Source organism: Megalobrama amblycephala, linkage group LG9 (assembly GCF_018812025.1).
Source record: "Megalobrama amblycephala isolate DHTTF-2021 linkage group LG9, ASM1881202v1, whole genome shotgun sequence".
Lineage (NCBI taxonomy): Eukaryota > Metazoa > Chordata > Actinopteri > Cypriniformes > Xenocyprididae > Megalobrama > Megalobrama amblycephala.
Genome location: NC_063052.1, coordinates 32492941 through 32519171, shown reverse-complemented (window position 1 = coordinate 32519171; position 26231 = coordinate 32492941). Strand labels below are relative to the sequence as shown.

At 35.9% G+C, this 26231-nt stretch overlaps 2 protein-coding genes across 4 annotated transcripts; one reads left to right on the top strand and one right to left on the bottom strand.

Annotated features, from left to right (window-relative positions):
- Positions 1-4375: 4375 nt before the first annotated feature.
- On the bottom strand, positions 4376-21044 carry mindy1 (MINDY lysine 48 deubiquitinase 1). Of its 2 annotated transcripts, none has more exons than XM_048202914.1 (11): positions 20830-21044; positions 20472-20542; positions 19222-20301; positions 17172-17229; positions 13959-14023; positions 13116-13274; positions 12944-13046; positions 9627-9769; positions 8692-8880; positions 8322-8462; positions 4376-4976 (listed from the first exon to the last, which is right to left on the bottom strand). In XM_048202914.1, exons 3-11 carry the CDS (start codon positions 19855-19857, stop codon positions 4896-4898), a joined length of 1575 nt encoding a protein of 524 aa, XP_048058871.1. In that variant the 5' UTR covers positions 19858-20301; positions 20472-20542; positions 20830-21044; the 3' UTR covers positions 4376-4895. The 2 variants fall into 2 exon arrangements, with proteins under 2 accessions (XP_048058871.1, XP_048058870.1); XM_048202913.1 differs by having other exon boundaries at positions 4376-4979; positions 20830-21041.
- Positions 21045-22780: 1736 nt separating this feature from the next.
- Positions 22781-25576, top strand: mllt11 (MLLT11 transcription factor 7 cofactor). 2 transcript variants are annotated; one of them, XR_007186492.1, is made up of 2 exons: positions 22781-23197; positions 24739-25576. XR_007186492.1 is itself a non-coding variant. In XM_048202912.1 (2 exons), exons 1-2 carry the CDS (start codon positions 23270-23272, stop codon positions 24997-24999), a joined length of 300 nt encoding a protein of 99 aa, XP_048058869.1. In that variant the 5' UTR covers positions 23042-23269; the 3' UTR covers positions 25000-25576. The 2 variants fall into 2 exon arrangements, 1 of the variants encoding a protein (XP_048058869.1); XM_048202912.1 differs by having other exon boundaries at positions 23042-23308.
- The last annotated feature ends 655 nt before the right edge of the window (positions 25577-26231 follow it).

Here is a 26231-nt window from a genome sequence, read left to right as displayed (position 1 = left end):
GCTGATCACATGAGTGGTCACGGTGACGATGGTGTGTTGTAATTTCCCATCAGTGTTGGTAATTCTTACGTTTCATTGTGACAAACTCAAAAGAAACCAATTGCGAACGTGTCTAGCACATGAACTTCTCACTGAGTCATGTAGAATTGTTCATTAGTTTTTCTCTCAACCCCGTGGAATCTGCGTAAGTGTTCATTTGTTGTGCGTGTCAGTACTATGCCATGAGTTGACCCTGCCATTTTTACCATAGACATCTAACATGTCTAATGTTAGAATCCGATTACCATCTTTTTTTAGTCAGTCCATGCATGGTTTGTGTATTGAATATGTTTTTAAAAAGTTACAAAAAGGATCTGATATTTGTTCAGAGTTGCGCAGTTTCTTTTTAAAACATTTGAACCCTGGTGTTTGTCTTGCACTTTAATTTTCTCAATGGAAAGCACACAGGGGGAGAAAAAAGATGAAATGCAGCACCTTGTATGTTGTTTGTTTTTGTACTTCTAAAGTCTTCTTTTCGAAAAGTTCTTTTTTGTATTTCATGTTTTTTTCATGTTAAAACTGTACAATTGGACATCTTCCATATAAAACAATGAAATGATCTCTGACTGTGAGCACATTTTCATAAATCAGCACTAATAAACAATATGTATGATGTGTTTCTTTATATAAATTGTTTGTGAACCACTTCACCCATGTTCACTGCATTTATAATGATATATAATTGATATATATATTATATTTTTCAAAAGTTCTTTTATCTTTTAGGATACAAGTTTTAAAAGTGTCGGTTTTACTTCAGGTTGATGAAGTTACAGTAAAAATGCTGATAAAATTTATAAAGTATTAAAAAAAATTCTGCTTGTCAGCATATTCCTGTTTCAAAAACAGTTTCAGGCTAAATAAAATATATTTAATATAATTACATATTTTTAAAAATATAATATGTAGCTACATACTCTGCCACCCAAAAGTTTGGGTCGTTATGAATTTTTTATGTTTTTGAAAAGTCTTCTTTCAGTATTCAAGGCTCCAGGTTATTTGATCAAAAATACAGTAGAAATATAAAATTAACATTGTGAAATAATAATAAATGTTTTCTTTTTTAATACATTTTAAAAAGTAATTTATTCCTGTGAACACTAAAAAATACTGGGTTATTTTTTCTACACAAGTTCTGAGTTGAGCCTTTTGGGTCATTTTTGGGTTATTTTTCCAGTGTTTGTGTAGTTTTTGTCGACCTCTTCAGGAGAGCAGTGCAGCTCCGTCAAATTGGTGCATTTCTTCGGTAAAATACAGGTTTTATTTTATCTAAAAATTAGTTATTGTTCTGTAACGTTATATAGTTTTAATTTTATGCAAAGCAACATAACAGGCGTGAGTCGCCAAGAACAAGTAACGCCTGATGCCTTGCATAAAATTGTTATTCAAAAATATACAGAATATATACATACTTGTTCTCAGAATTGTACGCTGATTATTTATGGACCGGTTATGGAGTCAGTCACAGCATTTTTTTTGGCCACGAGTAAAAATGCAGGGCGGCGGTCTAAAGTTAGCAGTTCCCCTGCCGAACGCGAGCCATCTCCGGCACGAGATCCAGCGCCTTTACGGTGGAAACGGGTCAACAGAAACTGGTCGATTACACTTGAATTACTTCTAAATGTTTACTTATAATATTTGTTAAACAAGCTTAAATGTAGGCAATATGTATTAAAACGATATAAAATATGCTATACTATAGTAGGGTATAATAGAGGGTATGCACGTGACGTCGCCGTCGACCGTTACGACTGCGGTCACGTCCACTGGCAAAAGACTGAGCGGCAGCATTGGTTTTCAGCGTGAATGTCGCGAAAAACACACAAAACACATCTAAAACGGGAAAGAGCTTTGTGATTGACTGTACAAATAGCTTTGAGACAAACCCTGAGGTATATATTTAAAGACCGCCGAAAGCTACAGAAAAAAGAAGCAATTGACTCCAGCAGAGAAACATGAATTTAATCATTTTGTGTCAAATTGTTGGATTTTGAGGTAAAATCATACCGTATATATTGTATTGTTATATATTATGTTGACAACTCATCAATTCAATATTTTCCATCTTATGTTCTGCATAATTGGGTGTTTTTAAATAAACAACACTGACAAAAACTATACTATAAAATTATATATGTTTTAAGGCTGGACAATATGACGATATAACATTGATAGACCATAAGTGATTACGCGGATTTAAACCTAACGTTACCTATATTGTAGTTATATAAAATATTCACAGGCAGATTTGCGTCGAAATCAGGCACATATAAATGTCAGGAAACACGACTCCTGGCTGCATGCAATATCCATGGATTAGGTTTATTTGACAAGTTGTAAGGAACACATTCAATTCTAACCTTTAGTGTAATTCGTCAGTTTTACTCGCGTTTTCGCAGTTTCCCCTGTTAAATCCAGTCACGCAGCAGCTTCTTTTGCCACTCAGTCCAGCTGAGGGAGCGCGCTTTCGGCGGGAAAGTGACGTCGATGCATACCCTCTATAAAATATGATAGGAATTATGTAAACCAGTGGTTTTGTGGAGTATTAAAAAAATCTGGTATTATAGTGAAAATGAATCAACCCAATTTACTGGGTAAAATTAACCCAACATGTGTTCCAGCACTTGGATTGTTTTTAACCCTGTGTTTTTTGTGTTTTAAGTGAAGCTGAATTTTCAGCATCATTAGTGTCACATGATCCATCAGAAATCATTCTAATATACGGATTTGCTGCTCAAAAAACATTTGATCATGTGACTCCTTTGTACATATGGTCTAATGTCAGGCCCGGCTCCACGGGGGGGCCAGGGTGGGCCTGGCCCACCCAATCAGAGGCTTGGCCCACCCTGGCCCCACACCACATAACAGCCAATCACAAAATTAGTGTGATATTCAATTCAGCTCCAGACCAAGCGGCAACCTCCCCCTTAGTAGTGCTGCTAAAATATATATTTTTTCTAAACATGTCTCTAAATATGTTAAACCGTTCAATACCGCTTCTCTACAGTATCCATATGACAGCGAGTTCACGCACATCGCAGCCTCCTGTCACTCACTCAGCGCAGCGGCAGGCCTCGAGACTCTCGTTCGGTCCGGTTGAAGCGTTTTTGTTATGATAACAACTGATACGACAACTTTAGCATTCATTCATTCAGTGTTTCCCATTAATGACCCTGTGTGCCGCCACCGTTTCATAATGAACCGAAAATTTAAAACATAAATGGTCTCTACATTGTATTTTGCCAATGAACTAAAATCGAAACCGTAATGGCTTTGTGCCTTAATAAAGCACCAAAATATATACAGTGATTAAGTATATACTATTTAGTCTGTTTGTGCTGCGTGTTTTAAAGAGAAGTGCGCACTTTGCTCACACGATCAGCTGGCGATTTGGTGATCAAAATTGATTAGAAATTGGCTACAAACTAGTATTTTAATTTTCCTATACGTTGTGTAAAGTAGCCTAACCAATATATATATATATATATATATATATATTAGATTGCATTTGTTACAATAGCCTATATGGATATTACTGTCATGTATGTATTATTATTTTATTGTTATAATTGTTTGGCATCCTAAAACACCTAAAACGATGTAGACTTTATATCACAACTAAAAATATGTTTGAACCCTCTTTAATGTCCAGGTACAAGTCAATGTTGTTTTTGGTCAATTTGCACACTGTACATGAGTTGAAGCTCTTAATTGAGCTTCCAAAGTGCACCAGATTGATGCATTTAACCTTAAAATGTACAAAATTTTCTTACGGGGGTGCATGCCCCCGGACCCCCCTAGAGGAGGTATTGGACAAAAGTTCTAATTTCGTACAGTATAAACAGCTCGTGCAAAAAAATTTTAATAATAAATGTTGCAAATATTATTTGTGTTATCTCACATTATATTTTGTAATGTGATTTTTAAAAATAGTATAATAGTTTATAACAATAACAAACAACCCTAACAATTGCCTTATCTATATCAATAGACATGTGAGATTAAAGCATTAAAGCCCCCCACCAATCCGACCGGCCCACCTGGAATATCATTTGGCCCACCTTTCATCTCATATCTGGAGCCGGGCCTGTCTAATGTTCATGATTCCATTGATAGTTCTCCAGCATGATTTGAGGGCTATGATCATCAGGTTGTTTATGTTGGCATTTTCACCCAAATTGGACTTTACACACTGTACATGCGTTCACGGTAACACTAAACTGTGTGTGTTCGACAAAATGATTTTGATGACTCAGATGTCTGCACCAAACATGCCGCATGTGTGTAGAACCAGTATTCCAGCACAAGTATCTCTTCATAAATCAATGGGCACACATTTCCTGTTAACACAGAAGTGGCTTTTATTAGCTCAGCTTACAGAATACTTGGAGCTCCACGGTGTGCTGAGCGAATCAAAGCACTGTGTACTTAGTGTACTGTACATCACTTTGGATGAAAAGCCGATGACAAGTAACTATGTACAGATCAAATTGAGTCAGTAGCATTTCAGTGTAATATTAAATTCTTATTACAATACCTGATTATTCACCAATACAGTCTTCAAGGGCATAGTTAGGAGCTCCATACTAGCACTCAAACAAATGCTCATTAGTGCTTAGAAACAATTGCTACCTTTATTTGGTCCTGTAGACAATGATGAGCAACAGTTTCAACCATGAGGATAAAGGAAAGGCAAAAACAGGGGGGACAACTGTACTGTAAAGGCAGGCTTGGCATTGGGACGACAGGTCAGCTAAGAGTGAAGCCCCTTGTTTCAGTAGTGGTACAGAAGAACATGTTAACTGAAGCTCAACTGGCTTTAAGGAGTCTGGTTATGGTGGTGAGTGGACTCGGACTTAAAGAATACAACAATCAGAGTCTTCCTTCTTTTCCCGACGCCGCTGTCCTCCGTGTGGTGATGCGGCTTGACCTCTCATCTGCTGGGATATGAAGAAAGTACACATTTACTGTAGAGTTCAGTTTCAGTAACTCTGGAATTTCGTCACTACAGGGCATTGGACAACTGTTTTAGGCTTTTTTTTCAGCAAGGATGAATTAAAGGATTAGTTCAGTTCAGAATTCAAATTTCCTGATCATTTACTCACCCACATGTCATCCAAGATGTTTATGTCTTTCTTTCTTCAGTCGAAAAGAAATTAAGGTTTTTGAGGAAAACATTCCAGGATTTTTCTCCATATAGTGGACTTCAACAGGGATCAATGGGTTGAAGGTCCAAATTGCAGTTTCGATGCAGCTTCAAAGGCTCTACACAATCCCAGACAAGGAATAAGGGCCTTATTTAGCAAAACGATCGGCCTTTTTCTAAAAAAATTTAAAATATATATACTTTTTAACCACAAATGCTCGTCTTGCACTACTCTGCAATGCGTCACACATTACATAATCATGTTGGAAAGGTCACACGTGATGTGGGAGGAAGTACTGACCCAGTGTCTACAAAGTGAACGTGTAAAGACTAAGTCAAATGGCCTTTACAAAAAAAAAAAAAAAACGATGTCGGATGATTTTAAAGTTGGAGGAGAAAATGAGATGGAGTTTTTCGCCCTACCGTGGTACTTCCGCCTACGTCACTCGTGACCTTTCCAACGTGATTACGCAATCCGTGGCGCATCGCAGAGCTAGTGCAAGATGAGCATTTGTGGTTAAAAAGTATGTAAATTTTTTATTTTTTGATTGTTTAGCAAGGTAAGACCCTTATTCCTCATCTGGGATCGTGTAAAGCTCTTTGAAGCTGCACTGAAACTGCAATTTTTGACCTTGAACCCGTTGGTATTTGTTGAAGTCCACTATATGGAGAATAATCCTGGAATGTTTTCCTCAAAAACCTTAATTTCTTTTTGACTGAAGAAAGAAAAACATGTCCATCTTGGATGACATGGGGGTGAGTAAATTATTAGGAAATTTCTATTCTGAAGTACAAACCCGATTCCAAAAAAGTTGGGACACTGTACAAATTGTGAATAAAAATAGAATGCAATGATGTGGAAGTTTCAAATTTCAATATTTTATTCAGAATACAACATAGATGACATATCAAATGTTTAAACTGAGAAAATGTATCATTTTAAGGGAAAAATAAGTTGATTTTAAATTTCATGGCATCAACACATCTCAAAAAAGTTGGGACAAGGCCATGTTTACCACTGTGTGGCATCCCCTCTTCTTTTTATAACCGTCTGAAAACGTCTGGGGACTGAGACGACAAGTTGCTCAAGTTTAGGAATAGGAATGTTCTTGTCTAATACAGGATTCTAGTTGCTCAACTGTCTTAGGTCTTCTTTGTCGCATCTTCCTCTTTATGATGCGCCAAATGTTTTCTATGGGTGAAAGATCTGGACTGCAGGCTGGCCATTTCAGTACCTGGATCCTTCTTCTACGCAGCCATGATGTTGTAATTGATGCAGTATGTGGTCTGGCATTGTCATGTTGGAAAATGCAAGGTCTTCCCTGAAAGAGACGATGTCTGGATGGGAGCATATGTTGTTCTAGAACATGGATATACATTTCAGCATTGATGGTGCCTTTCCAGATGTGTAAGCTGCCCATGCCACACGCACTCATGCAACCCCATACCATCAGAGATGCAGGCTTCTGAACTGAGCGCTGATAACAACTTGGGTTGTCCGGATGACATGGCGTCCCAAGTTTTCCAAAAAGAACTTCAAATTTTGATTCGTCTGACCACAGAACAGTTTTCCACTTTACCACAGTACATTTTAAATGAGCCTTGGCCCAGAGAAAACGCCTGCGCTTCTGGATCATGTTTAGATATGGCTTCTTTTTTGACCTATAGAGTTTTAGCCGGCAACGGCGAATGGCACGGTGGATTGTGTTCACCGACAATGTTTTCTGGAAGTATTCCTGAGCCCATGTTGTGATTTCCATTACAGTAGCATTCCTGTATATGTGATGCTGTGCCGTCTAAGGGCCCGAAGAATACGGGCATCCAGTATGGTTTTCCAGCCTTGACCCTTCCAGATTCTCTGAATCTTTGGATGATATTATGCACTGTAGATGATGATAACTTCAAACTCTTTGCAATTTTTCTCTGAGAAACTCCTTTCTGATATTGCTCCACTATTTTTTGCCACAGCATTGGGGGAATTGGTGATCCTCTGCCCATCTTGACTTCTGAGAGACACTGCCACTCTGAGAGGCTCTTTTTATACCCAATCATGTTGCCAATTGACCTAATAAGTTGCAAATTGGTCCTCCAGCTGTTCCTTATATTTACATTTAACTTTTCCAGCCTCTTATTGCTACCTGTCCCAACTTTTTTGGAATGTGTAGCTCTCATGAAATCCAAAATGAGCCAATATTTGGCATGACATTTCAAAATGTCTCACTTTCAACATCTGATATGTTATCTATATTCTCTTGTGAATAAAATATAAGTTTATGAGATTTGTAAATTATTGCATTCCTTTTTTATTCACAATTTATACAGTGTCCCAACTTTTTTGGAATTGGGTTTGTAAAATTAATTCATTAAATTGATGAAAAGTGAAATATTTTGTAACAATAAATGTCTTTACTGCCACTTTTGATCGATTTAATGCATCCTTGCCGAGTAAAAGTATTTTTTTTTTCAGATTTTTTGATGAATAGAAAGTTTAAAAAAAATTGCATTTATTTGAAATAAATGTTTTTTAACATTATTAATGTCTTTAATATTTCAAATAAATGCTGTTTTTTTTTTTTACTTCGTATTCATCAAAAAATCCAGAAACAAAAAAATGTATCACAGTTTCCACAAAAATATTGGAATATTGGAAAATAACTGAATTCAACATTAATAAGAAGAAATGATTCTTAAGCAGCAAATCAGCAAATTAGAATGATTTCTGAAGGATCATGACACTGAAGAATGGAAAAACTGATTTTAAATTGTAATAATATTTCACAATATTACTGTTTTTACTGTGTTTTTTAATCAAATAAACAGCCTTGGTGAGCATAAGATATTTTTTTAAAAAACAAAAAAAATCTTACAGACCCTAATTTATTTTAAAAGGTTGTGTACTTCTTTGGGGTATGAAAACAATCTGAAATTCATGTAACACAAGTAGAACACATTTGTCCAAATAATTAATTTATCTATTCTTATATAAACTGAATGCAACAATTTACACAATGGTTTATAAATGTTGATTTACACAGACATTTTTTCAGTTAGTGTTTAATGAATAAGGCTATTTACTCTCAAAGAAACAATCCCTAAAGTTTAATGCGCAAGAGTTTCCTCCTAAGGGAAAAAGTACCTGTCCTGCTGAGGGTTGGTGCTGTTGTGTTTGTGGCTGCTGATACTCCTCCTGCTGCAGTTGTCTGGCCAGCTCAAGATCACTCAAGGGTCCCGGAGCTTCACCCTGCTCCTGCTGCAGGGACATCGCCACCAGATAGTCCTGGATGACAGTGAATTACTCTTAAACCAATGTTTCTATAAGATGCCACTATGAAACATTTTTCTCAATGCATTTAACTTCCTTAAAATGACATATTTCTGAGTTAAACAGAATAATAAATGGGAAATAATCTAAGGCAGAATTAGATTTATATCGCATTGGAATCTGACTGGTGCAACATTTTAGGGTATGATATTATTGGTTACTATTAAACTTAAACCTTAATCACCTGGTCGATCTGCATTTGCTGCTGTTGTGCGGAGGGCTGGCTGGCTGCTTGGGGTTTCTGGGATGGGTGACACAATCTGAAGTCTGAGTCACAGAAATTCCCATCCCCCTCCACATTATGGAGACTCTCCCACACAACACTCTCCTCCTGCAGGAAACCCTGATCTGTGACCAGCAGGTAAAGGTGACCCTGAAATTTCACACATTGAACATACTGATTACTGCTCAGCAAATATGATGTTGACAATAGCTGAAACAAAGCCATTCAATGCATTTCCATAAGTATTTGAAGGTAAGGCAATTCAATAAGGTTCAAGTACGATTATTATCATCCAACTTGAAATATGTTGCTTTTTTAGATTGTATTTTATTAGATTTACTTAAAAAAGCCCCTGAATGTCTTCAGATACTCACTGCAAAAATGATGGACTACACCAGGTTTCCACAGTTATTAACATCGTAAATCTAGCAACCTTTTTGTGGGTGTTTCTAATACAATGGCTTACGGCAAATTTGATATCTTTCTCTCCTCTGACTGCTGTAATCAATCTCTCAATATTTTTCCTTTTTTGGAAAGTCATAGACTGAAAAAATATATTTGTTGTAGTTTCAGTTCACCCAACAATGACAACTTCCACTTCTATGAACACCAGAATTGTAAAAACTCCATTAATCAAGTCACAGTTGCTGCTTATCAAAGCAAAATCTCTGCATTATAGTGTATCTTTCTGCTCAAAATGGAGTTATTCCAGTTTAAGTTTTTACTTGGGGTCAAACACATGAATAAATAAATACTTAATGTGCTATTTTTGCTATAAAAATCTGCCTTAAAATCTTTTCTTTGGTGGTGGGTTTAAAGCGGCTTGTCGACGCTGGGGTTGTTATAATCAGCTTAGCGGCTATGAAGAGTGTTGGTGTGGGAAGGCTGGTAAACACCTTGTGCTTTATCATAGTGCTGAAGTGGTTGTTCCTGAAGAATACAGATAGCTCGCCCTCCTTGGCTGTGGTGTTGAGCTCACACAGGCCGTGATACGACAGCTGGGTTGCTGTAGACTCCAAAAACTGCTCTGCTATCAAACCTTTCAACAATACAGAGATTAAGGCTTACCATTAGCCATTAGTACAATGCTGAGAAGTTCACACACCTCTGATACACAATATCTGAGCCACTAGTGTATAACAATAGCTTATATTATGCTCATGTACAGGTTCATAATTTTGTTTATTTGTTTATGACTAGAACACATCTACATTTAGTTTAAAAAAAAAAAAAAAAAAAAACATTATTTCTCTTATAATTTATAATTTGCAGCACCTGTTTTCTATGGAAGCTTGTTTTGGACCACGGAATAAAACAATTTAAAAGATAACTATGACTTTTTATCTCACAATTCTGAATTTTTGTCCTCACAATTGCGGGTTTAATCTCGCAATTCTGACTTAATATCTCGCAATTCTGAGAAATAAAGTCAGAATTGCGAGATATAAAGACTTTTTCCTCACAATTGCGAGTTTATATCTTGCAATTCTGACTTTTTTTCCTCGCAATTGCGAGTTTATATCTGACATTTCTGACTTCTTTTCTCATAATTGTGAGATATAAACTTGCAATTGCGAGTTATAAAGTCCAATTCTGAGGAAAAAAAGACTGACTTTTTTCTCAGAATTGCGAGTTTATATCCCTCAATTCTGCCTTTTTTCCTCAGAATCGCAAACTGAACTTTATATAACGCAATTCTGACTTAATCTCCCAATTGTGAGTTTATATCTCACAATTCTGACTATACAACTCAAAATTGCGAGTTTTTATCTCTCAATTCTTATTGAGAGATAAAAACTCGCAATTTTGAGTTGTATAGTTTAAATCTATAGTTAATATAAATTGCGAGTTTATATGTCTCAATTCTTATATAGTAAGAATTGAGAGATATAAACTCGCAATTTTGAGTTGTATAGTCAGAATTGTGAGATATAAACTCACAATTGGGAGATTTAGTCAGAATTGCACGATATAAAGTTCAGTTCGCAATTCTGAGGAAAAAAGGCAGAATTGAGGGATATAAACTCGCAATTTTGAGTTGTATAGTTTATATCTATAGTTAATATAAATTGCGAGTTTATATCTCTCAATTCTTATATAGTAAGAATTGAGAGATATAAACTCGCAATTTTGAGTTGTATAGTCAGAATTCTGAGATATAAACTTGCAATTGCGAGTTATAAAGTCCAATTCTGAGGAAGAAAAGACTGACTTTTTTCTCAGAATTGCGAGTTTATATCCCTCAATTCTGCCTTTTTTCCTCAGAATTGCGAACTGAACTTTATATCACGCAATTCTGACTTAATCTCGCAATTGTGAGTTTATATCTCGCAATTCTGACTATACAACTATACAATTCTTATTGAGAGATAAAAACTCGCAATTTTGAGTTGTATAGTTTAAATCTATAGTTAATATAAATTGCGAGTTTATATCTCTCAGTTCTTATAAAGTAAGAATTGAGAGATATAAACTCGCAATTTTGAGTTGTATAGTCAGAATTGTGAGATATAAACTCACAATTTGGAGATTTAGTCAGAATTGCACGATATAAAGTTCACTTCGCAATTCTGAGGAAAAAAGGCAGAATTGAGGGATATAAACTCGCAATTTTGAGTTGTATAGTTTATATCTATAGTTAATATAAATTGCAAGTTCTATATCTCTCAATTCTTATATAGTAAGAATTGAGAGACATAAACTCGCAATTTTGAGTTGTATAGTCAGAATTGTGAGATATAAACTCACAATTGCGAGATCAAGTCAGAATTGCGCGATATAAAGTTCAGTTCGCAATTCTGAGGAAAAAAGGCAGAATTGAGGGATATAAACTCGCAATTCTGAGAAAAAGTCTTTTCTTCCTCAGAATTGGACTTTATAACTCGCAATTGCAAGTTTATATCTCACAATTCTGACTTTTTAACTCACAATTGTTTGTTATCTTACAATTCGGAGAAAAAAAGTCAGAATTGCAAGATGTAAACTCGCAATTATGAGAAAAAAAAGTCTGAATTGTGAGATAAAAAGTCGCAATTACCTTTTTTATTTTTTATTCAGTGGGGGAAACAAGCTTCCATAGTCTGAATGCTTTGTTTTAGTTTCAGTTTCTTTAAAACCTGCCTTCAGAAAAGCACAGTCTGCTCTGATTGGTCAGCCAGCCCCAGTGTGTTATGATTGGTCTACCAGTTAAAGCGTGTCGGAAATGTAACGCCCCTTTCCATAACCATCTAGTATCAGCTCCGGAGGCTTCCTGAGGCATTGTAAACACTACTGTAACTATGCTAACTATGGGGTCAGTTTGGTATCAGTTTGAGCCCAAGTCAGATAATGACAATTTATCAATAAGAACAAGCTGACCACCTTCGCAAAATAAAACGTGCGCAGGATGTTTCACAATGATAATTTTCTATATATCCTAATTATTGTTAATATGTAATTCATTTTTCCAGGAGCTCATTGCTTCTACCTTCAGTTAAACTGCTAACAGTGATTGTAAATTAATTGCCTAAATTATAACATTATTTGCTAACTGCATTCTTTAAAATTGTGATGTTGACATGCATCCTCTGTAAAGCTGCTTTGAAACGATATGTATCGTGAAAAGCGCTATACAAATAAATGTGAATTGAATTGAATGTGAATAATTCTTTATTTTATTCCACTCTTACATGTCAGATGTGATGTTATTACTTTGCTATTTATAGCATCTGACCTGCATTGAACTGCATGGCTCAGAAAGCAGTCATTAAAAATGGTGAGAACACAACAAAAGGGTGTTGCTATATACTGCTGAGAAATAGTGTTAAAAATACATTTTAACCACTGTTTCTTAAGATCATCTGCCTTATAAAAGGCAAAAAAAAAGGTTTAGATTTTAGAAGCGTTTAGATTCGGGGTGGAAAAAACTCAACCAGGCCGCACCCCCCTTTTTTTTTAAAGTACACCTTGGGAAGGAATTATTTAAATGAGAAATATTGTGATGTGATTTCATGGAAGAAAACTTAAGACTACAATCGAGGTGTTTCAGGGAGTTCAGAATATATTAAGAATGTCTCCCTTTGGAGTGACTTTGTGCTCTGCAGATCTTTTTCATGCTCAAACAGCAACATTACACACTAAAGAAAGTTGAAAAATTAGAACAATAGGACTCCTTTAATAAAAAAAAAAAAAACATGTTCATGCATCTTGTTTGTAATAATAATATTTAACATACCTTCACTGACTTGACTGCTGTCTGTCGAGTGCTTGAACTCTATGATCTTCTCCACCAGTTGGTTGTAGCTGAGTTTGCCCACTGCAGACACCACCTCAGGGCTCTGAAGAACAATGTGTTGTGAATGTATAGAATTCAATTCACAGATTACAACATTGTTTTGCTGACGTACCTGCGGGTCGACGAGCCAGCCGTGGTAGAGCGGAATGTCAAGCAGATCAAAGACGATGCACTCAGGTGTGTACTCAAAGTCAGACACACCTGTAAAACGCACATTAACGTCGAGGCCTGTTGACAACTTTGGCAGCACAGCCATCGCGTCGCTCATGTTCTGTGAAGGAAATGAAAAATACAATGAAAAATAAAGTCTTTTGACACAAAATACGTGATGTTATTTCAGGGTTATTAATCATGGTCATGTTACTGACCTCAGCGTGTGAGTTATTGAGAATTTTAGGTCAAGTGGAAAATGGTATGAGTAATATTTACCATACAACATGCTGACTCCTCTGTTGAAATCATCTAAATTGCATTTAAAAGGTACACTATGTAAACTTTTAAATTTAAATAATGAGTCAATACATCATCAACCCTTTTCCATAACTTGTTTTTGTCCTATCCTGATTCACTATGATAAACCTATTGTAAGTATTATATTTTAGACCTAGCGGGTTGGTTTTCGTGGGAAAATTGCGTACAAGCTTGAATCCATCTAATTTCCAAACATGGGAAAAAAGGAACATCAGCAGCACATAAACAAAAGGATGCTTTCATTTGTGCATCTTTATAAGCACAAACACACGCTGTAATTGTTGGAATTGTTAATGAAGGGATCACAAGCCTTCATTCATAGACCGAAGGCCTCAATCACAATATCTGCTTGTATATGTGTTTCGGTTCTGAGGTTTCCAGCACAGCCCATCTGCTTAACATGTTAATTAAATTCACTAGACATGTGTTGAAGATCTGTGCGGAGCGGAGCCTGTTACACTTGTTCTCCCACACTACGATTCACCTGCTGGAAATTGAGCTCCATGCCCTCTGCTTTCTCTCGCGGTTTGATGGACAGCACACATTCACCTGGAACGAGACCAGAATCAGACTTTTAACACTTCAGCTTTCTGTCAAAGGTTGTTGTCATTATGTGATTAGTGTCACCTTTTCATGTCAAGCATGCTTGCATTGTTTGTGAAAGCACTTCTGGTTTATCTCCCTATCACTCAACAACATACAGTAACATCCTGATCACATGTTGATCTTTCCAGCTATAACTTAATAAAAGATGATATACAGTGGCTCCAAAAAATATATGGACACTTAAGACACACTTAAAATGTCTGAATGTCATTTTATTAGAGAAATATAAGTGCATAAATGTATACAATTACATTGAAAGCAGGAAATGGAGCAGAAAAGTTAGTCACATATTATTTTTAGTTGTCACTTGGTTTGAAATTTTATGTAATGCAACGCAATGACATTCATGCATGTGACCTAAATGTGCAAACATTAGAGCAACACTGTAAAAGAAAACCTCCACCCACAGATGATCAGCAGAGTGGTGGTTAAAGTGCCCCTATTAAGCGAATACTACTTTTCATGCAGTGTGTAATAAAGCCGTTTGTGAATGTAAAACATCTACAAAGTTTTAAAGATCAAAGTGCATGAAAAATAAAGTTAAAGGGTTAGTTCACCCAAAAATGAAAATTATGTCATTAATGACTCACCCTCATGTCGTTCCAAACCCGTAAGACCTCCGTTCATCTTCGGAACACAGTTTAAGATATTTTAGATTTAGTCCGAGAGCTTTCTGTCCCTCCATTGAAAATGTTTGTACGGTAGACTGTCCATGTCCAGAAAGGTAATAAAAACATCATCAAAGTAGTCCATGTGACATCAGTGGGTTAGTTAGAAGTTTTTGAAGCATCGAAAATACATTTTGGTCCAAAAATAACAAAAACTACGACTTTATTCAGCATTGTCTTCTCTTCTGGAATCCTTTCCATTTAATTGATTCCATTGAATTGATTCCATTGAATTGATTCCACTGAATTGATTCCATTGAATTGATTCCATTGAATCCTTTCATCTGTCGCCGTTGGTAATGTACTTTTACGTGGTTGTTTTTGGCGATTAGGACATCCGCTACATGCACACTTACGCACCATTTTAAAAAATATAGCAATACCAAAATACAAACAATGTAGAATAGCGTGCGTCTCCCTCGTAAACGGCTCGGGCACAGGATAACACGTCAGCAGCGCCACTGCGTAGTGTGAACCCGGATTGACAACAGACCCGGAAGAGAATACAATGCTGAATAAAGTCGTAGTTTTTGTTATTTTTGGACCAAAATGTATTTTCGATGCTTCAAAAATTCTAACTGACCCACTGATGTCACATGGACTACTTTGATGATGTTTTTATTACCTTTCTGGACATACATTTTCAATGGAGGGACAGAAAGCTCTCGGACTAAATCTAAAATATCTTAAACTGTGTTCCGAAGATGAACAGAGGTCTTAGGGGTTTGGAACGACATGAGGGTGAGTCATTAATGACATAATTTTCATTTTTGGGTGAACTAACCCTTTAATACCTCCTTAAAAAAAGAATCGATTCTGAACTGCTGAACGAGTTCGTCAGCAAGTTCCAGGCTCACTTCTGTAACATATCTATGTAACAATGTAACAAATTTGTATAATACCAGTCTATTGTCCTCATTGGCTGCCTGCGTACAGCGTCTACTTTGACCCACCTTCAAACACTGTAGTTGTAGCTGAGACTGGAAGAGCGTGTTTTGTGTTGTTGACATGTCGAGAAGATGTTTTCTGCGCTGGAATTGATACGGTAAAAATCGATGCTATCATTACTGTTCGTGTCACAGTGTATCAAGCGCTAAGGAATAGCTGAAATTCAGATATGCTAATGGTGCCAGAATGGGCCGTTTGACCAATCAGAGCAGAGTAGGCTCTCAGAAAGGAGGGGTTTAGAGAGACTGAATCTTCTAACGAACCGTTTTCAGACTCTTTGAGAAATGAGGTGATGTGCAATGTATATTATAAGAAAACTAAAGTGGCCGGCAATGATATTATGCAGCGTATCTCACAAATATCTCTATGGTTGCAAGGCACGCTCCCTGCGCAAGCAGGGGGTCACAGGCGCTGCGTAATATCATTGCGCCTGTTGCACCCATGGTACGGCAGTAAAGTTCCTTGATTATTACGCCGGAATGAGAATATAGTTCCTAGCCATATCGGCCTAGAAAACTTCAACCGCAACTTTTCATTTTCCGTCAGTCTTAGTACACAATGTAACTACAGAAGAGTCAAGATTTAAATAAGAAAAATATCGAAACTCTTTGGTTATTTTTGAGCGAGATGCTAACGGTCTAATCAGATTCAATCAACTATGCTAATCTATGCTAAAAGTGGTATCGCCAGACCCGGAGACCGGCTGAATGGATTCGAAAACGGTAAAACTCAACTGTTTAACTCTAAGGGAGTTGGAAAATGAGCCTATTTTCAAAAAAGTGGAGTGTTCCTTTAATCTTTTGTGCAAATCCAGCATTGAATTGACCCTCGTTTGTGAAGCAGTCCGGTGCATGTTCCCGGGGGCACTAACCCGGAAGAAGCTCATTGTAGTCCCTACCAGCTGTTTGTTGTAGCCTTTAAACAGTGAAATTTTAAAAAGAAAATATCTCCCTTTGCATTGAACTTTGTAACTTTATAGATGTTGTTTATGCTCAAACAGCAACATTACACACTAACTAAATTAAAAAAGTGAAATCATAATCAACCACCCCTTTAAAAATAGCATAATAGGGGCAATTTAAACATCTGGACTATACCATTCAAACCCACTGATGCGTATTGAGTATTACCATTGTGTCCTTGAGCAAGGCACTTAACCTAAAAGCGTCTTCTACATGACTACTTACACCAAGGGCAGAGATTTAATGGTATAATCCGTGATTGGGGTGCCATTAGTGGTACTGAAACACAAATGTTTTCACATAGTAACCACACCCCCTTCTTCTCAAGTCACACTAGCCATCTGTTTCCAGCCATAAAGTTAACTGTGGCGCACCACTAGGGCTCCTTAAATGATTACAGTCCATTAACAGGAAAGATGTGCTGTGACTCACTCATGCACTCTGTGTTTTGCTGTAATTTGATGTAACATGTAGAAACGGATACTGCATGTCAAGTGCTTTAAAACAACCTACCAAGGTGAGCCATCAGCTCTTCTGTGGTGATCACTTCCATCTGAGCCGGGAGCTTCACCTAAAAAATAATAACAGATGTCTCAATTCATATTTTATACACATATATAATGATCTAAACTACATGCACATGAAATTCAAAATAAATTAAAAAAAACTTCTGCTTTTAGCCACGGCACACCCTTGTCTACATTTCTTTTCTTATAAAATTTCACAACAGTTTTTTTTTTCCTGAATGTATTATCAGTACATCGTAAGCTGAAGATATGTTTATATAGTAACACACAGGAACAGATAAGGAGAGTCATGAACCTATTACTAGGACAAAGAAAAGTCCTAAAGTTTTGAAGTTCAACTAAATATTGGTTTGGTTTGGATTGGATTGTATTTTATTATATTATATAGTTATATATACACTACTGTTTAAAGCTTCGATCGGTAGGATTTTTTAAAAATGTTTTTGAAAGAAGTCTCTTTTGCTCACCAAGGCTGCAAAAAAATAAAAAATAATTTATTCCTGTGATGGGAATAAATGATCCTTCAGAAATCATTCTTATATGTAGACTGGGCACATTATTTAATATCAATGTTGATATCAATGCTGCTTAATATTTTCGTGGAAACTATGATACATTTTTTCAGGATTCTCTGATGAATAGAAAGTAAATAAACAAACTGCATTTATTTGAAACAGAAAACTGTTTTTACATGTTTTTACTGTCACATTTCGATTATTTTAACTCATCTTTGCTGAATAAAAAAAAAAAAAAAAAAAAAAAAATATATATATATATATATATATATATGTATGTGTGTGTGTTTGAGTGAGTGTACCTTATAGCATATTTATTTATATAATATTTTTATATTTTATTAAATATCATTATAATAGTCATTTAGTCACTGCAAAAAAGATTAACTACATTTTTAAAAAGTCACAGAAAAAGTTTGATTGCCCAGATTTTTTTTCTCTGAAAATTTATCATTCACCAGGCCAAAATCAACTGTCAAATGACTTAAAATTTGAGGCATCTTTCACATCAGTAACACGAACTGTATACAAGTTACATGCCAAAGTTTAAAGGATTATTTCACTTCAGAATTCATATTTCCTGATAATTTACTCACCTCCATGTCATCCAAGATGTTTATGTCTTTCTTTCTTCAATTGTGAAGAAATTAAGGTTTTTAAGGAAAACATTTTAGGATTTCTCTCCATATAGTGGACTTCAACAGTTACCGATGGGTTGAAGGTCCAAATTGCAGTTTCAATGCAGCTTCATAGGGCTCTAGTTGATCCCAGCCGAGAATATATATATATATATATATATATATATATATATATATATATATATATATATATATATATATACACTTTTTAACCACAAATGCTAGTCTTGCACTGCTCTGCAATGTGCCACGCATTACGTAATCACATTGGAAAGGTCACGCATAACATAGGTGGAAGTACCGAGCAAGTGTTACAAAGCGAATGTGCAAAGACTAAGTCAAACAGCCTTTACAATAAAAAAGGTAAAACAATGGTCGGACGATTTTGAAGTTGGAGGAGAAAATGAGATGGAGTTTTTCGCCCTACCGCGGTACTTCCACCTATGTCACACGTTTGTGGTGAAAAAGTAAATACATTTTTATTTTTTTAGAAAATGACCAATTGTTTCACTAGATAAGACCCTTTTTCCTCGTCTGGGTTAGTGTAGAGCCCTTTGAAGCTGCACTGAAACTGTAATTTGGACCTTCAACCCATTGGTAACTGTTGGAGTCCACTATATGGAGAAAAATCCTGGAATGTTTTCCTCAAAAATCTTCATTTCTTTTCGACTGAAGAAAGAAATATATAAACATCTTGGATGACATGGGTGTGAGTAAATTATCAGGAAATTTGAATTCTGAAGTGAACTAATCCTTTAATACTAGTTCTTATTATTTCTTTCTTCCTGCCTTCGCAAACATCACACATATTGTACTTGTTTTGCACCATGTGTTTGTACTCAACAGCTCGACTATGACAAGCGGGTAATACTGAATGGCTAACCTTCCATCGCAACAACAGGATGTTCATGATGGCAATCAGGGGGCAGGGTCCATTCTCGCTCTGCGTGATGATGGCCGTCTTCTTCTCTTTCCAGGTAATCCACTTGACAAAATAATATGCCGGCATACTAGGCTCTGATGCCCTTGCAGCCCCTGCACCAACCCCTTCGTTCCCCTGAGAGGGCACTTGGTTTCCATCCTGAGCAGATCTAGGTGAAGTCAAAAGTCCATCAGGAGGTATCCCATTATTCTCCTCTGAGAATTCCAGACTTGCCATTGAGAAAGTGGGCGTCACTTCTGACTGGCTGGGCGTGTAGGATTGGCTATTGATGATCTCGGATTCATCGGTTTTGTCTTGGCTTTTACTGGTCACAGAGGCCAGCTGAGCTGCACTAGCATCATCTTCAAGAGAAGCTGTGGTTGTAGGAGGATCTTTGCATGGTGTGAGGTCATCTTTCATAAGGTGAGAAATACTCCCAGAGGATTGCTCAGTGGTGCTAACACCCTCTTTTTGGCTGATTTCCTTATCCTGCGGTCTACCAGGGTCAAAGTCCTCATTTTTGGATGTATTTAACTGCTGTCCCTTAGAACTGCCTTTAATCTCACCGTCAACGGTGTCTGGGCAAGAATCTGCCATGACCTGACAGGTGAGATTGTGTGCTTACAATTGACAAAGCTAATTAAACTTGGGTTGAAACAGCAAACACGTTTTAAAAAAACTTTTCTGGTGGTGATAAAATAAAAAAAAATCTGGCAGTGACTGCTTGTTTTTTCCCAAAATTGTATTTTCGCTTACTTCATATTCCTGAGTTTTAGCACTTGAGGGATTTCCGTAGGTCCGATGTATTTAATTTCAACCTGTGCCAGTCTCTTAAAAACAATCACTTGTTTCAAAAAGCCAGAAATATTATATCAATTCCTTCTTAAGTTAAAAATTTGGTACTTCCTTGCTTTCATGCCACATCCATCACTGTCAAGAAGCACAAAACTGTTGGAGAGGCAGTTTTTCGGCACACCTCTACCTAGTAGTGTTGTTTTTGAGTTGCCTAATTTGGGAAGAGCTGAGTCACAGGGAGGCTTTCTGTGGATGCACACAAAGCATTTCAGCATTTACTCTACATGACCAAACCATTATTTTGCAATTCTGAAGTAGACTTAATAATATGAGCATCAAAGTTGCAATAGTTTGTTTGGCAAAGCTATTTCAAGCATAAATACATATGCTAGAAGACCCTTAGGGTTAGTTTTCACCTGATCACTGAAGGGTGAAGCTCTGAAGGTTAAGAAGGTGTTCTGATGTCAGATGTTGAATATCACGAACTCTGAAACAAACAGGAAGAAACTTAGACAAGATACCCGTGCTAAACTAAAATGTGCAAAGAAGCGAATGCTCTCATTTTCAACAATAAACATTACAAATGAGCTTTTTTAATCACAAGTGAACTGGCAACACAAGAGAACAATAAGGTAGTTATTCGCCAATCTATTTGAAAATAAGCAACTTCTACTCAGTACAGTATGTGATGTGTTTATAGAATACTAACAATCTTGAGAAGAGTAACAGACAGCAGTTCACTCTGTATTACTTACAACAGCTGCTGCAACTTACCATAGCGAGCTTTCTGCAGGTCTTTAAACATGTTCTTCTTTGCCCCTAAGACATACACTGTAAAATAGAATAAAGCAGTGAAGGTGTCTGGCTAAATTGTACAGGTTTTGCCGTCCACCAGTTCGCTGATACATGCGCACGTCACCCTCTCTCTCTCTCTTTCTCACTCTCTCTCGCCACTCTTTCCGTAATCTTGTTTTTGCCAGTCTCACTTCCGGTGCCTGTGTTTGTAAACAGTAACGTCATGTCGGAAGCAAATAAGTAATAACCATTTATTGCTCAGCAATATTTTCTCTATCGTGGCAAAGTGTTTTGTTAACTCATACTGGTAAGAATGCTGCAGTAAAATTTGTTTTGATATTTTAAGACGTATGGGATACAAATTATTATCAGGTATCTAGTGGCATCTGGTGGTTGGAGGATGGAAATGCAGATGGTAACGCGAATAGAATAGAATAGAATAGAATAGAATAGAATAGAATAGAATACCCAAAAATAAAAAATTCTGACATCATTTACATCATCTGGCACCAGGTTTTTCCAAAACAATACAACTTTTTTTCTTTAGTAGAACACAAAAGGAGATGTTAGGAAGAATGACAGCTGCTGTCCCAATTCACATTCATTGTATAGACAAAATGATGCAATGAAAGGGGAATGGTGACTAAGGCTGTCAGTTCCAAACATTCTGCCTAACATCTCCTTTTGTGTTCCGCTATAAAAAAGAATGGCATACGAGTTTTGAGGGTGAGTAAATTATCACAGGATTTTCTTTAGGCTATTTATTATTACACAAGAAACCATATCCAAAAGAGTTCAAATCCTGTTCTGGCATCAGTTTACATTTGGTTCTAGATATAAACAATTACAATAAATTATATATTTTCAAATAACAGTCCCTGAAATGTATTTGATTAATCCTGTAAAACACATCAATAATTACACTTTATTATAAATCTTTTAGAGTGCATAAACATGAAATAACCACCATTTACAGTATACTATATTATATTATATTATATTATATTATATTATATTATATTATATATTAGCACAATGCATGAGACAAAATTACATAATTAGTGAATGTTTAACTTTAACTTTTGTATTAGCTGAACTCATTGAACTCACAGATGTCAATCATTTATTTTGTCTTGTGTGTTTAATGTGATCTGAAGCTTGTCATGGTGTTTTTATATCCTGGCATTAAAGCCAAATGCAGCAAGTCAAATAATTTCATGTACCAACTTCTTATTATTATCAAATATAATAAAGTAGTGAATATTCTACAGGCTATTTAATAAATATAATGATAGCATATGAAATAATTATATAATTTGTGTTATCTTTCTCTAGAGCTTTCTTTATATTCATGTAAATCTCTGACTTCCTTAAAAGAACATACAGTCAAAACAAAAATTATTCAGACATTTTTATATATATATTTTGGTATATTTTTACTAGTGGGCACAGGACACTATAGTTCGTTTATGTAAGTGAGGATGGCAAAATAAAGTAACCTGTGACATATTATACCCAAATATTCTTCATACAGTGGACTACCAGTAAATTATTCAGACACTTTGACCTGACCATGTTTTGCTTAAGTGTTATCTGACATAATTAAGATTAATGTTTTCTGACACAGTTCTTCTCATATTTTATTACCATTTTTTTAAACTATAGTGAACGAACTGTATTAATGAATGAAATGTTCAAGGTGTTTAAATACATTTTGGTTTGATTGTATCTTTATTTTAATATTTATGTACTAAAAATGTACAATCTGTGCATCTAATATTCACTAAATTCAAATAAATATTCACACTAAAGTTGTGCTGCTTTAAAGATCAATAAGTTCGTTTTATTCAACTGAAAATACCAATAAATTTCCATTTTGCAAGCAGGGCGACAAATTCAGTCAGTGGAAAGATGGATCAATCGAGCTGATGGACGCTGAACTCAGCCAATCAACAAGCAGCACTTACATCTCACAATAGACGACTCCACTAGAAGAAAGGAAGAAGGGGTCGTTAACAAATGCAAATGGGAAAAACAAATTGTAAAGATACCACAAAACTACTAACATACACCCATAAATGCAGTTACTAATTTTCTCTATTTCAACAGAACAATATATTGACCACGCCCACTTGACGCTAATTATGCACCTGTCACTGGTCCCTCAATCGCCCACAGAAGGTGGGCGGGACTAATGCAAATCGCCCACTAGTGATGTTGGGTGCGGTTGGTTCATGCTGAGCAGCCGGCTAGAAGACTGAGCCCAAACAGCATCGTCTATTCTTCTTCAAACCTGAATTACGACAGCTTGTAATTCCAAGAGAAAGAACCCGAGCACATATTAGGGGTATGTTTTATTACATTTTCCTTTTGTTGAGCAATATTTCTGTTTTAGTGCAGTTTATTTAAAGCATTTCAGATGATTTTGGTGTTTCAACAAATAGACATGATGTCCAAGGTAACAAAAATAGATATTACCTTATTTGTCAGTTGAAAATGAGATAATATAACGTCTGTTACTAGAAAATGTTTTTTTTTTTTGCTTCAGGCCTGTTTAAGGTTTGTTGCTGGTAATCCATTCTTACCACTATTGAAGCATCTCTAAAATGCTTTGTCATGAGGTGCGCCATCACTATTTTGGGGTGCTGCGCGAGCCTGTCTTTTAATAGTCGTGCATGTTGCAATAAACATGCAGGCTCTTCATGATAGTCATGTCAGGACCTCATCCACTGATTCTCTCTGAATGTTGGGCGTTTACCGCCGCTGTATTGTGTGCCCACAGATAAATCATCTCACGACGCACGAGACATGTAGCCTACGTGTAGTTCAGTTAATTAGAACAGCTTCATTAGGGTCATTTCACATGTTTTTAAATTGCAGCTCCCAAAGGATATATTTTCTTTGTAACGAAAAGATAATGCTTCTTTGTTCTTATTCCTGTAAGGACTTAATCTTGCATCTAATTATAATATATTAATATAATTAGATGACTGAAGTGCAGAAACGATATTAGCCTACTTATTCTTTTTTTTAACAACTTTTTTCTTTTATTATAATCATAATGATAATACGTTTTTTATTAGTAGTAGTACTTTTATTATATTTATCTCTTATATGAATATGAAAGTTCTTTGCACAAGTAAATTGCTTACATTTTATAATCACAATTTTTACTCGTAATATTTTTTAAATTAAATTATTCTGCATTTATTTCATAATTAATATGTTAGTTTACTAAAATTAATATCATTATTTCATTAATTGTTATATTACATTATATTTTAGCCTTTGACCTGCATGTGGAAGTTGTTTTACAGATGTAAATTGCTCATGTTTCCCTGAAAATAGCAGGTAACTTAAAATAGCTTATGGGAAAGTCAGGAGCTCACAGAGGGAAAATATAAACAGGTTTTTAAATAGGAAGCAATGCAGTGTATTCTGTGGAACAACTTAGTTAAAATATTGTATTCATATTGCATCCAATGAATCTAAATTAATATTTCAACTAATCTTTTAGGGTACATTTACATGACAATGATGTACTAAAAACTGGAACGTTTTTCCTTTGCGGTTTTGAACAGTTACACATACAGACAACAACATTGTCAAAATGATCCCGTTCACACTGATCCACAAAAATGACAAAAAAAAAGCTGTATTATGCATGCCAGGCCAGTAGTTGGCGATGTCACTTTGTAAAAAGTAATGCGTTCCTATAGACTGAAAACGTAATGCGCATGATATCGTTTTCAAAAACTTGCATTTTGAAACCTGTTTTCAAGTTGTTGTCGTGTAAATGAATGGCCAAAATGCATAAAAAGTGTTCTGATTTTAGTTGAAAATGTTATGTAAAGTAAACACCCCTTATTTTTTTATTCCTATGTGCAGATCGAAATGTTAGACAAAACCAGCCAGTTCAACTCCTTCCTGTTTTGGAGGCAGCCCATCCCATCACTGGACCTGTCCGAGCTGGAAGACCTTGGCATTTCTATGCCCAAGTCCAAGGAAGCAAAGTCAACCAAGAGCTTTCCAAAACCTCCAGGACAGGAGGAGGAAGAAGATTTGGAGTTGTCGAAGTTCTCCACATTCAACTTCTGGAAAGAGCCCATCGCTAGTATTGATATCTTGGATTTCAACCTGCTGTTATAAGACACTGCAATGCAATTATCAGTTCCCGCCCAAATCTGTGTTTAATGCCACTGTGGTTCCACCAATTCTCTACTCCGATCTGATATTGATGAATTGATTACAAGAGTCGTGTATCATGTCTTTCTTGTGAAGCCATGTCAGTTCAACTGTGATAACTTGTGCTAAAACTATTAAGGCATTACTGAATATGGATGTTATTTACACTATTTAGTACTTTACTGCCCTGTAAACTCTACATGACTGCTCAATTAGTCGTGCGCATGAAATAAGATTAGGATATTCAGATCCTTAATCTGCCAATTCATTTCATGGCAATTAAAGGCAAGGGGATTCAGAACAAATAGTAAATCTTAAACTGTATAATATTATTGTATGGCAAATGATTTGTAATATTAATGCATATAGTAATTTTACTAGTTTAAACTAAAATTTCACTTAAAGCTGTTTTTGTATTAAACCGAGGTCAATGTTAAAAGGCACAGCTAATGCTTTTCACTGTTTCCCCCTTCACCACCATGTTTGATGACAAATGTCAGATGCCAATTAAAGTGAGCTTGCTGCTAAATGAATAAAAATGCATCTGTGTTCATGTTTTTTTTTATTTTTTTTATGGGTATATAAAAAAAATACATTATTTTTGAACATTGAGAGAAGAGACTATACAACATAAACGTATAAAAATCATCTCACTCATAATTTTACATCACTGTTACAGGTGCACCAGCTGAAAGAAAGAAAAGTGTATACATATTTTGAAACATGTTAAAAGATATAAAACACTTTTTAAGTGTGTATATATATTAAATAGAAAAGTACACATAAAAAAATCTCTCAAAAAATTTATTATACACTTACAATAAATATTTATAAATAAAAAAAAACAGAAATATTTAGAACCTATATAGTTGAATAGGTAGGCAGTGTCTCAAATTCTAGCGAGCTGCCTGCCTAGTCAGCATTGTTTTGAGTGTTATAGCCATGTGCATTATTTTTGGGGTTCAAACGCACCTAATAAGCTCCAACATGCTGTCTAAGTAGGCAACTCGCTAGTAACCGCACCTAATACGCCCTAACATACTAAGTAGGCAGCTCGCTAGTAACCGCACCTAATATGCCCTAACATGCTGTCTAAGTAGGCAGCTCGCAAGTAACCGCACCTAATAGGCCCTAACATGCTGTCTAAGTAGGCAGCTCGCTAGTAACCGCACCTAATAGGCCCTAACATGCTGTCT

Bases quoted from the DNA above. Each gene is read 5' to 3' on its own strand.
- mindy1 (XM_048202913.1), bottom strand. From the start codon at position 19,857: ATGGCAGATTCTTGCCCAGACACCGTTGACGGTGAGATTAAAGGCAGT. The intron at 14,024-17,171 runs GTAGGTTGTTTT...GTCTCGTTCCAG, and splicing joins AGAGCTGATGGCTCACCTTG to GTGAATGTGTGCTGTCCATC. The intron at 8,463-8,691 runs GTGATTAAGGTT...ACTGTCATCCAG, and splicing joins AGCAAATGCAGATCGACCAG to GACTATCTGGTGGCGATGTC.
- mllt11 (XM_048202912.1), top strand. From the start codon at position 23,270: ATGATTTTGGTGTTTCAACAAATAGACATGATGTCCAAG. The intron at 23,309-24,738 runs GTAACAAAAATA...TCCTATGTGCAG, and splicing joins AAATAGACATGATGTCCAAG to ATCGAAATGTTAGACAAAAC.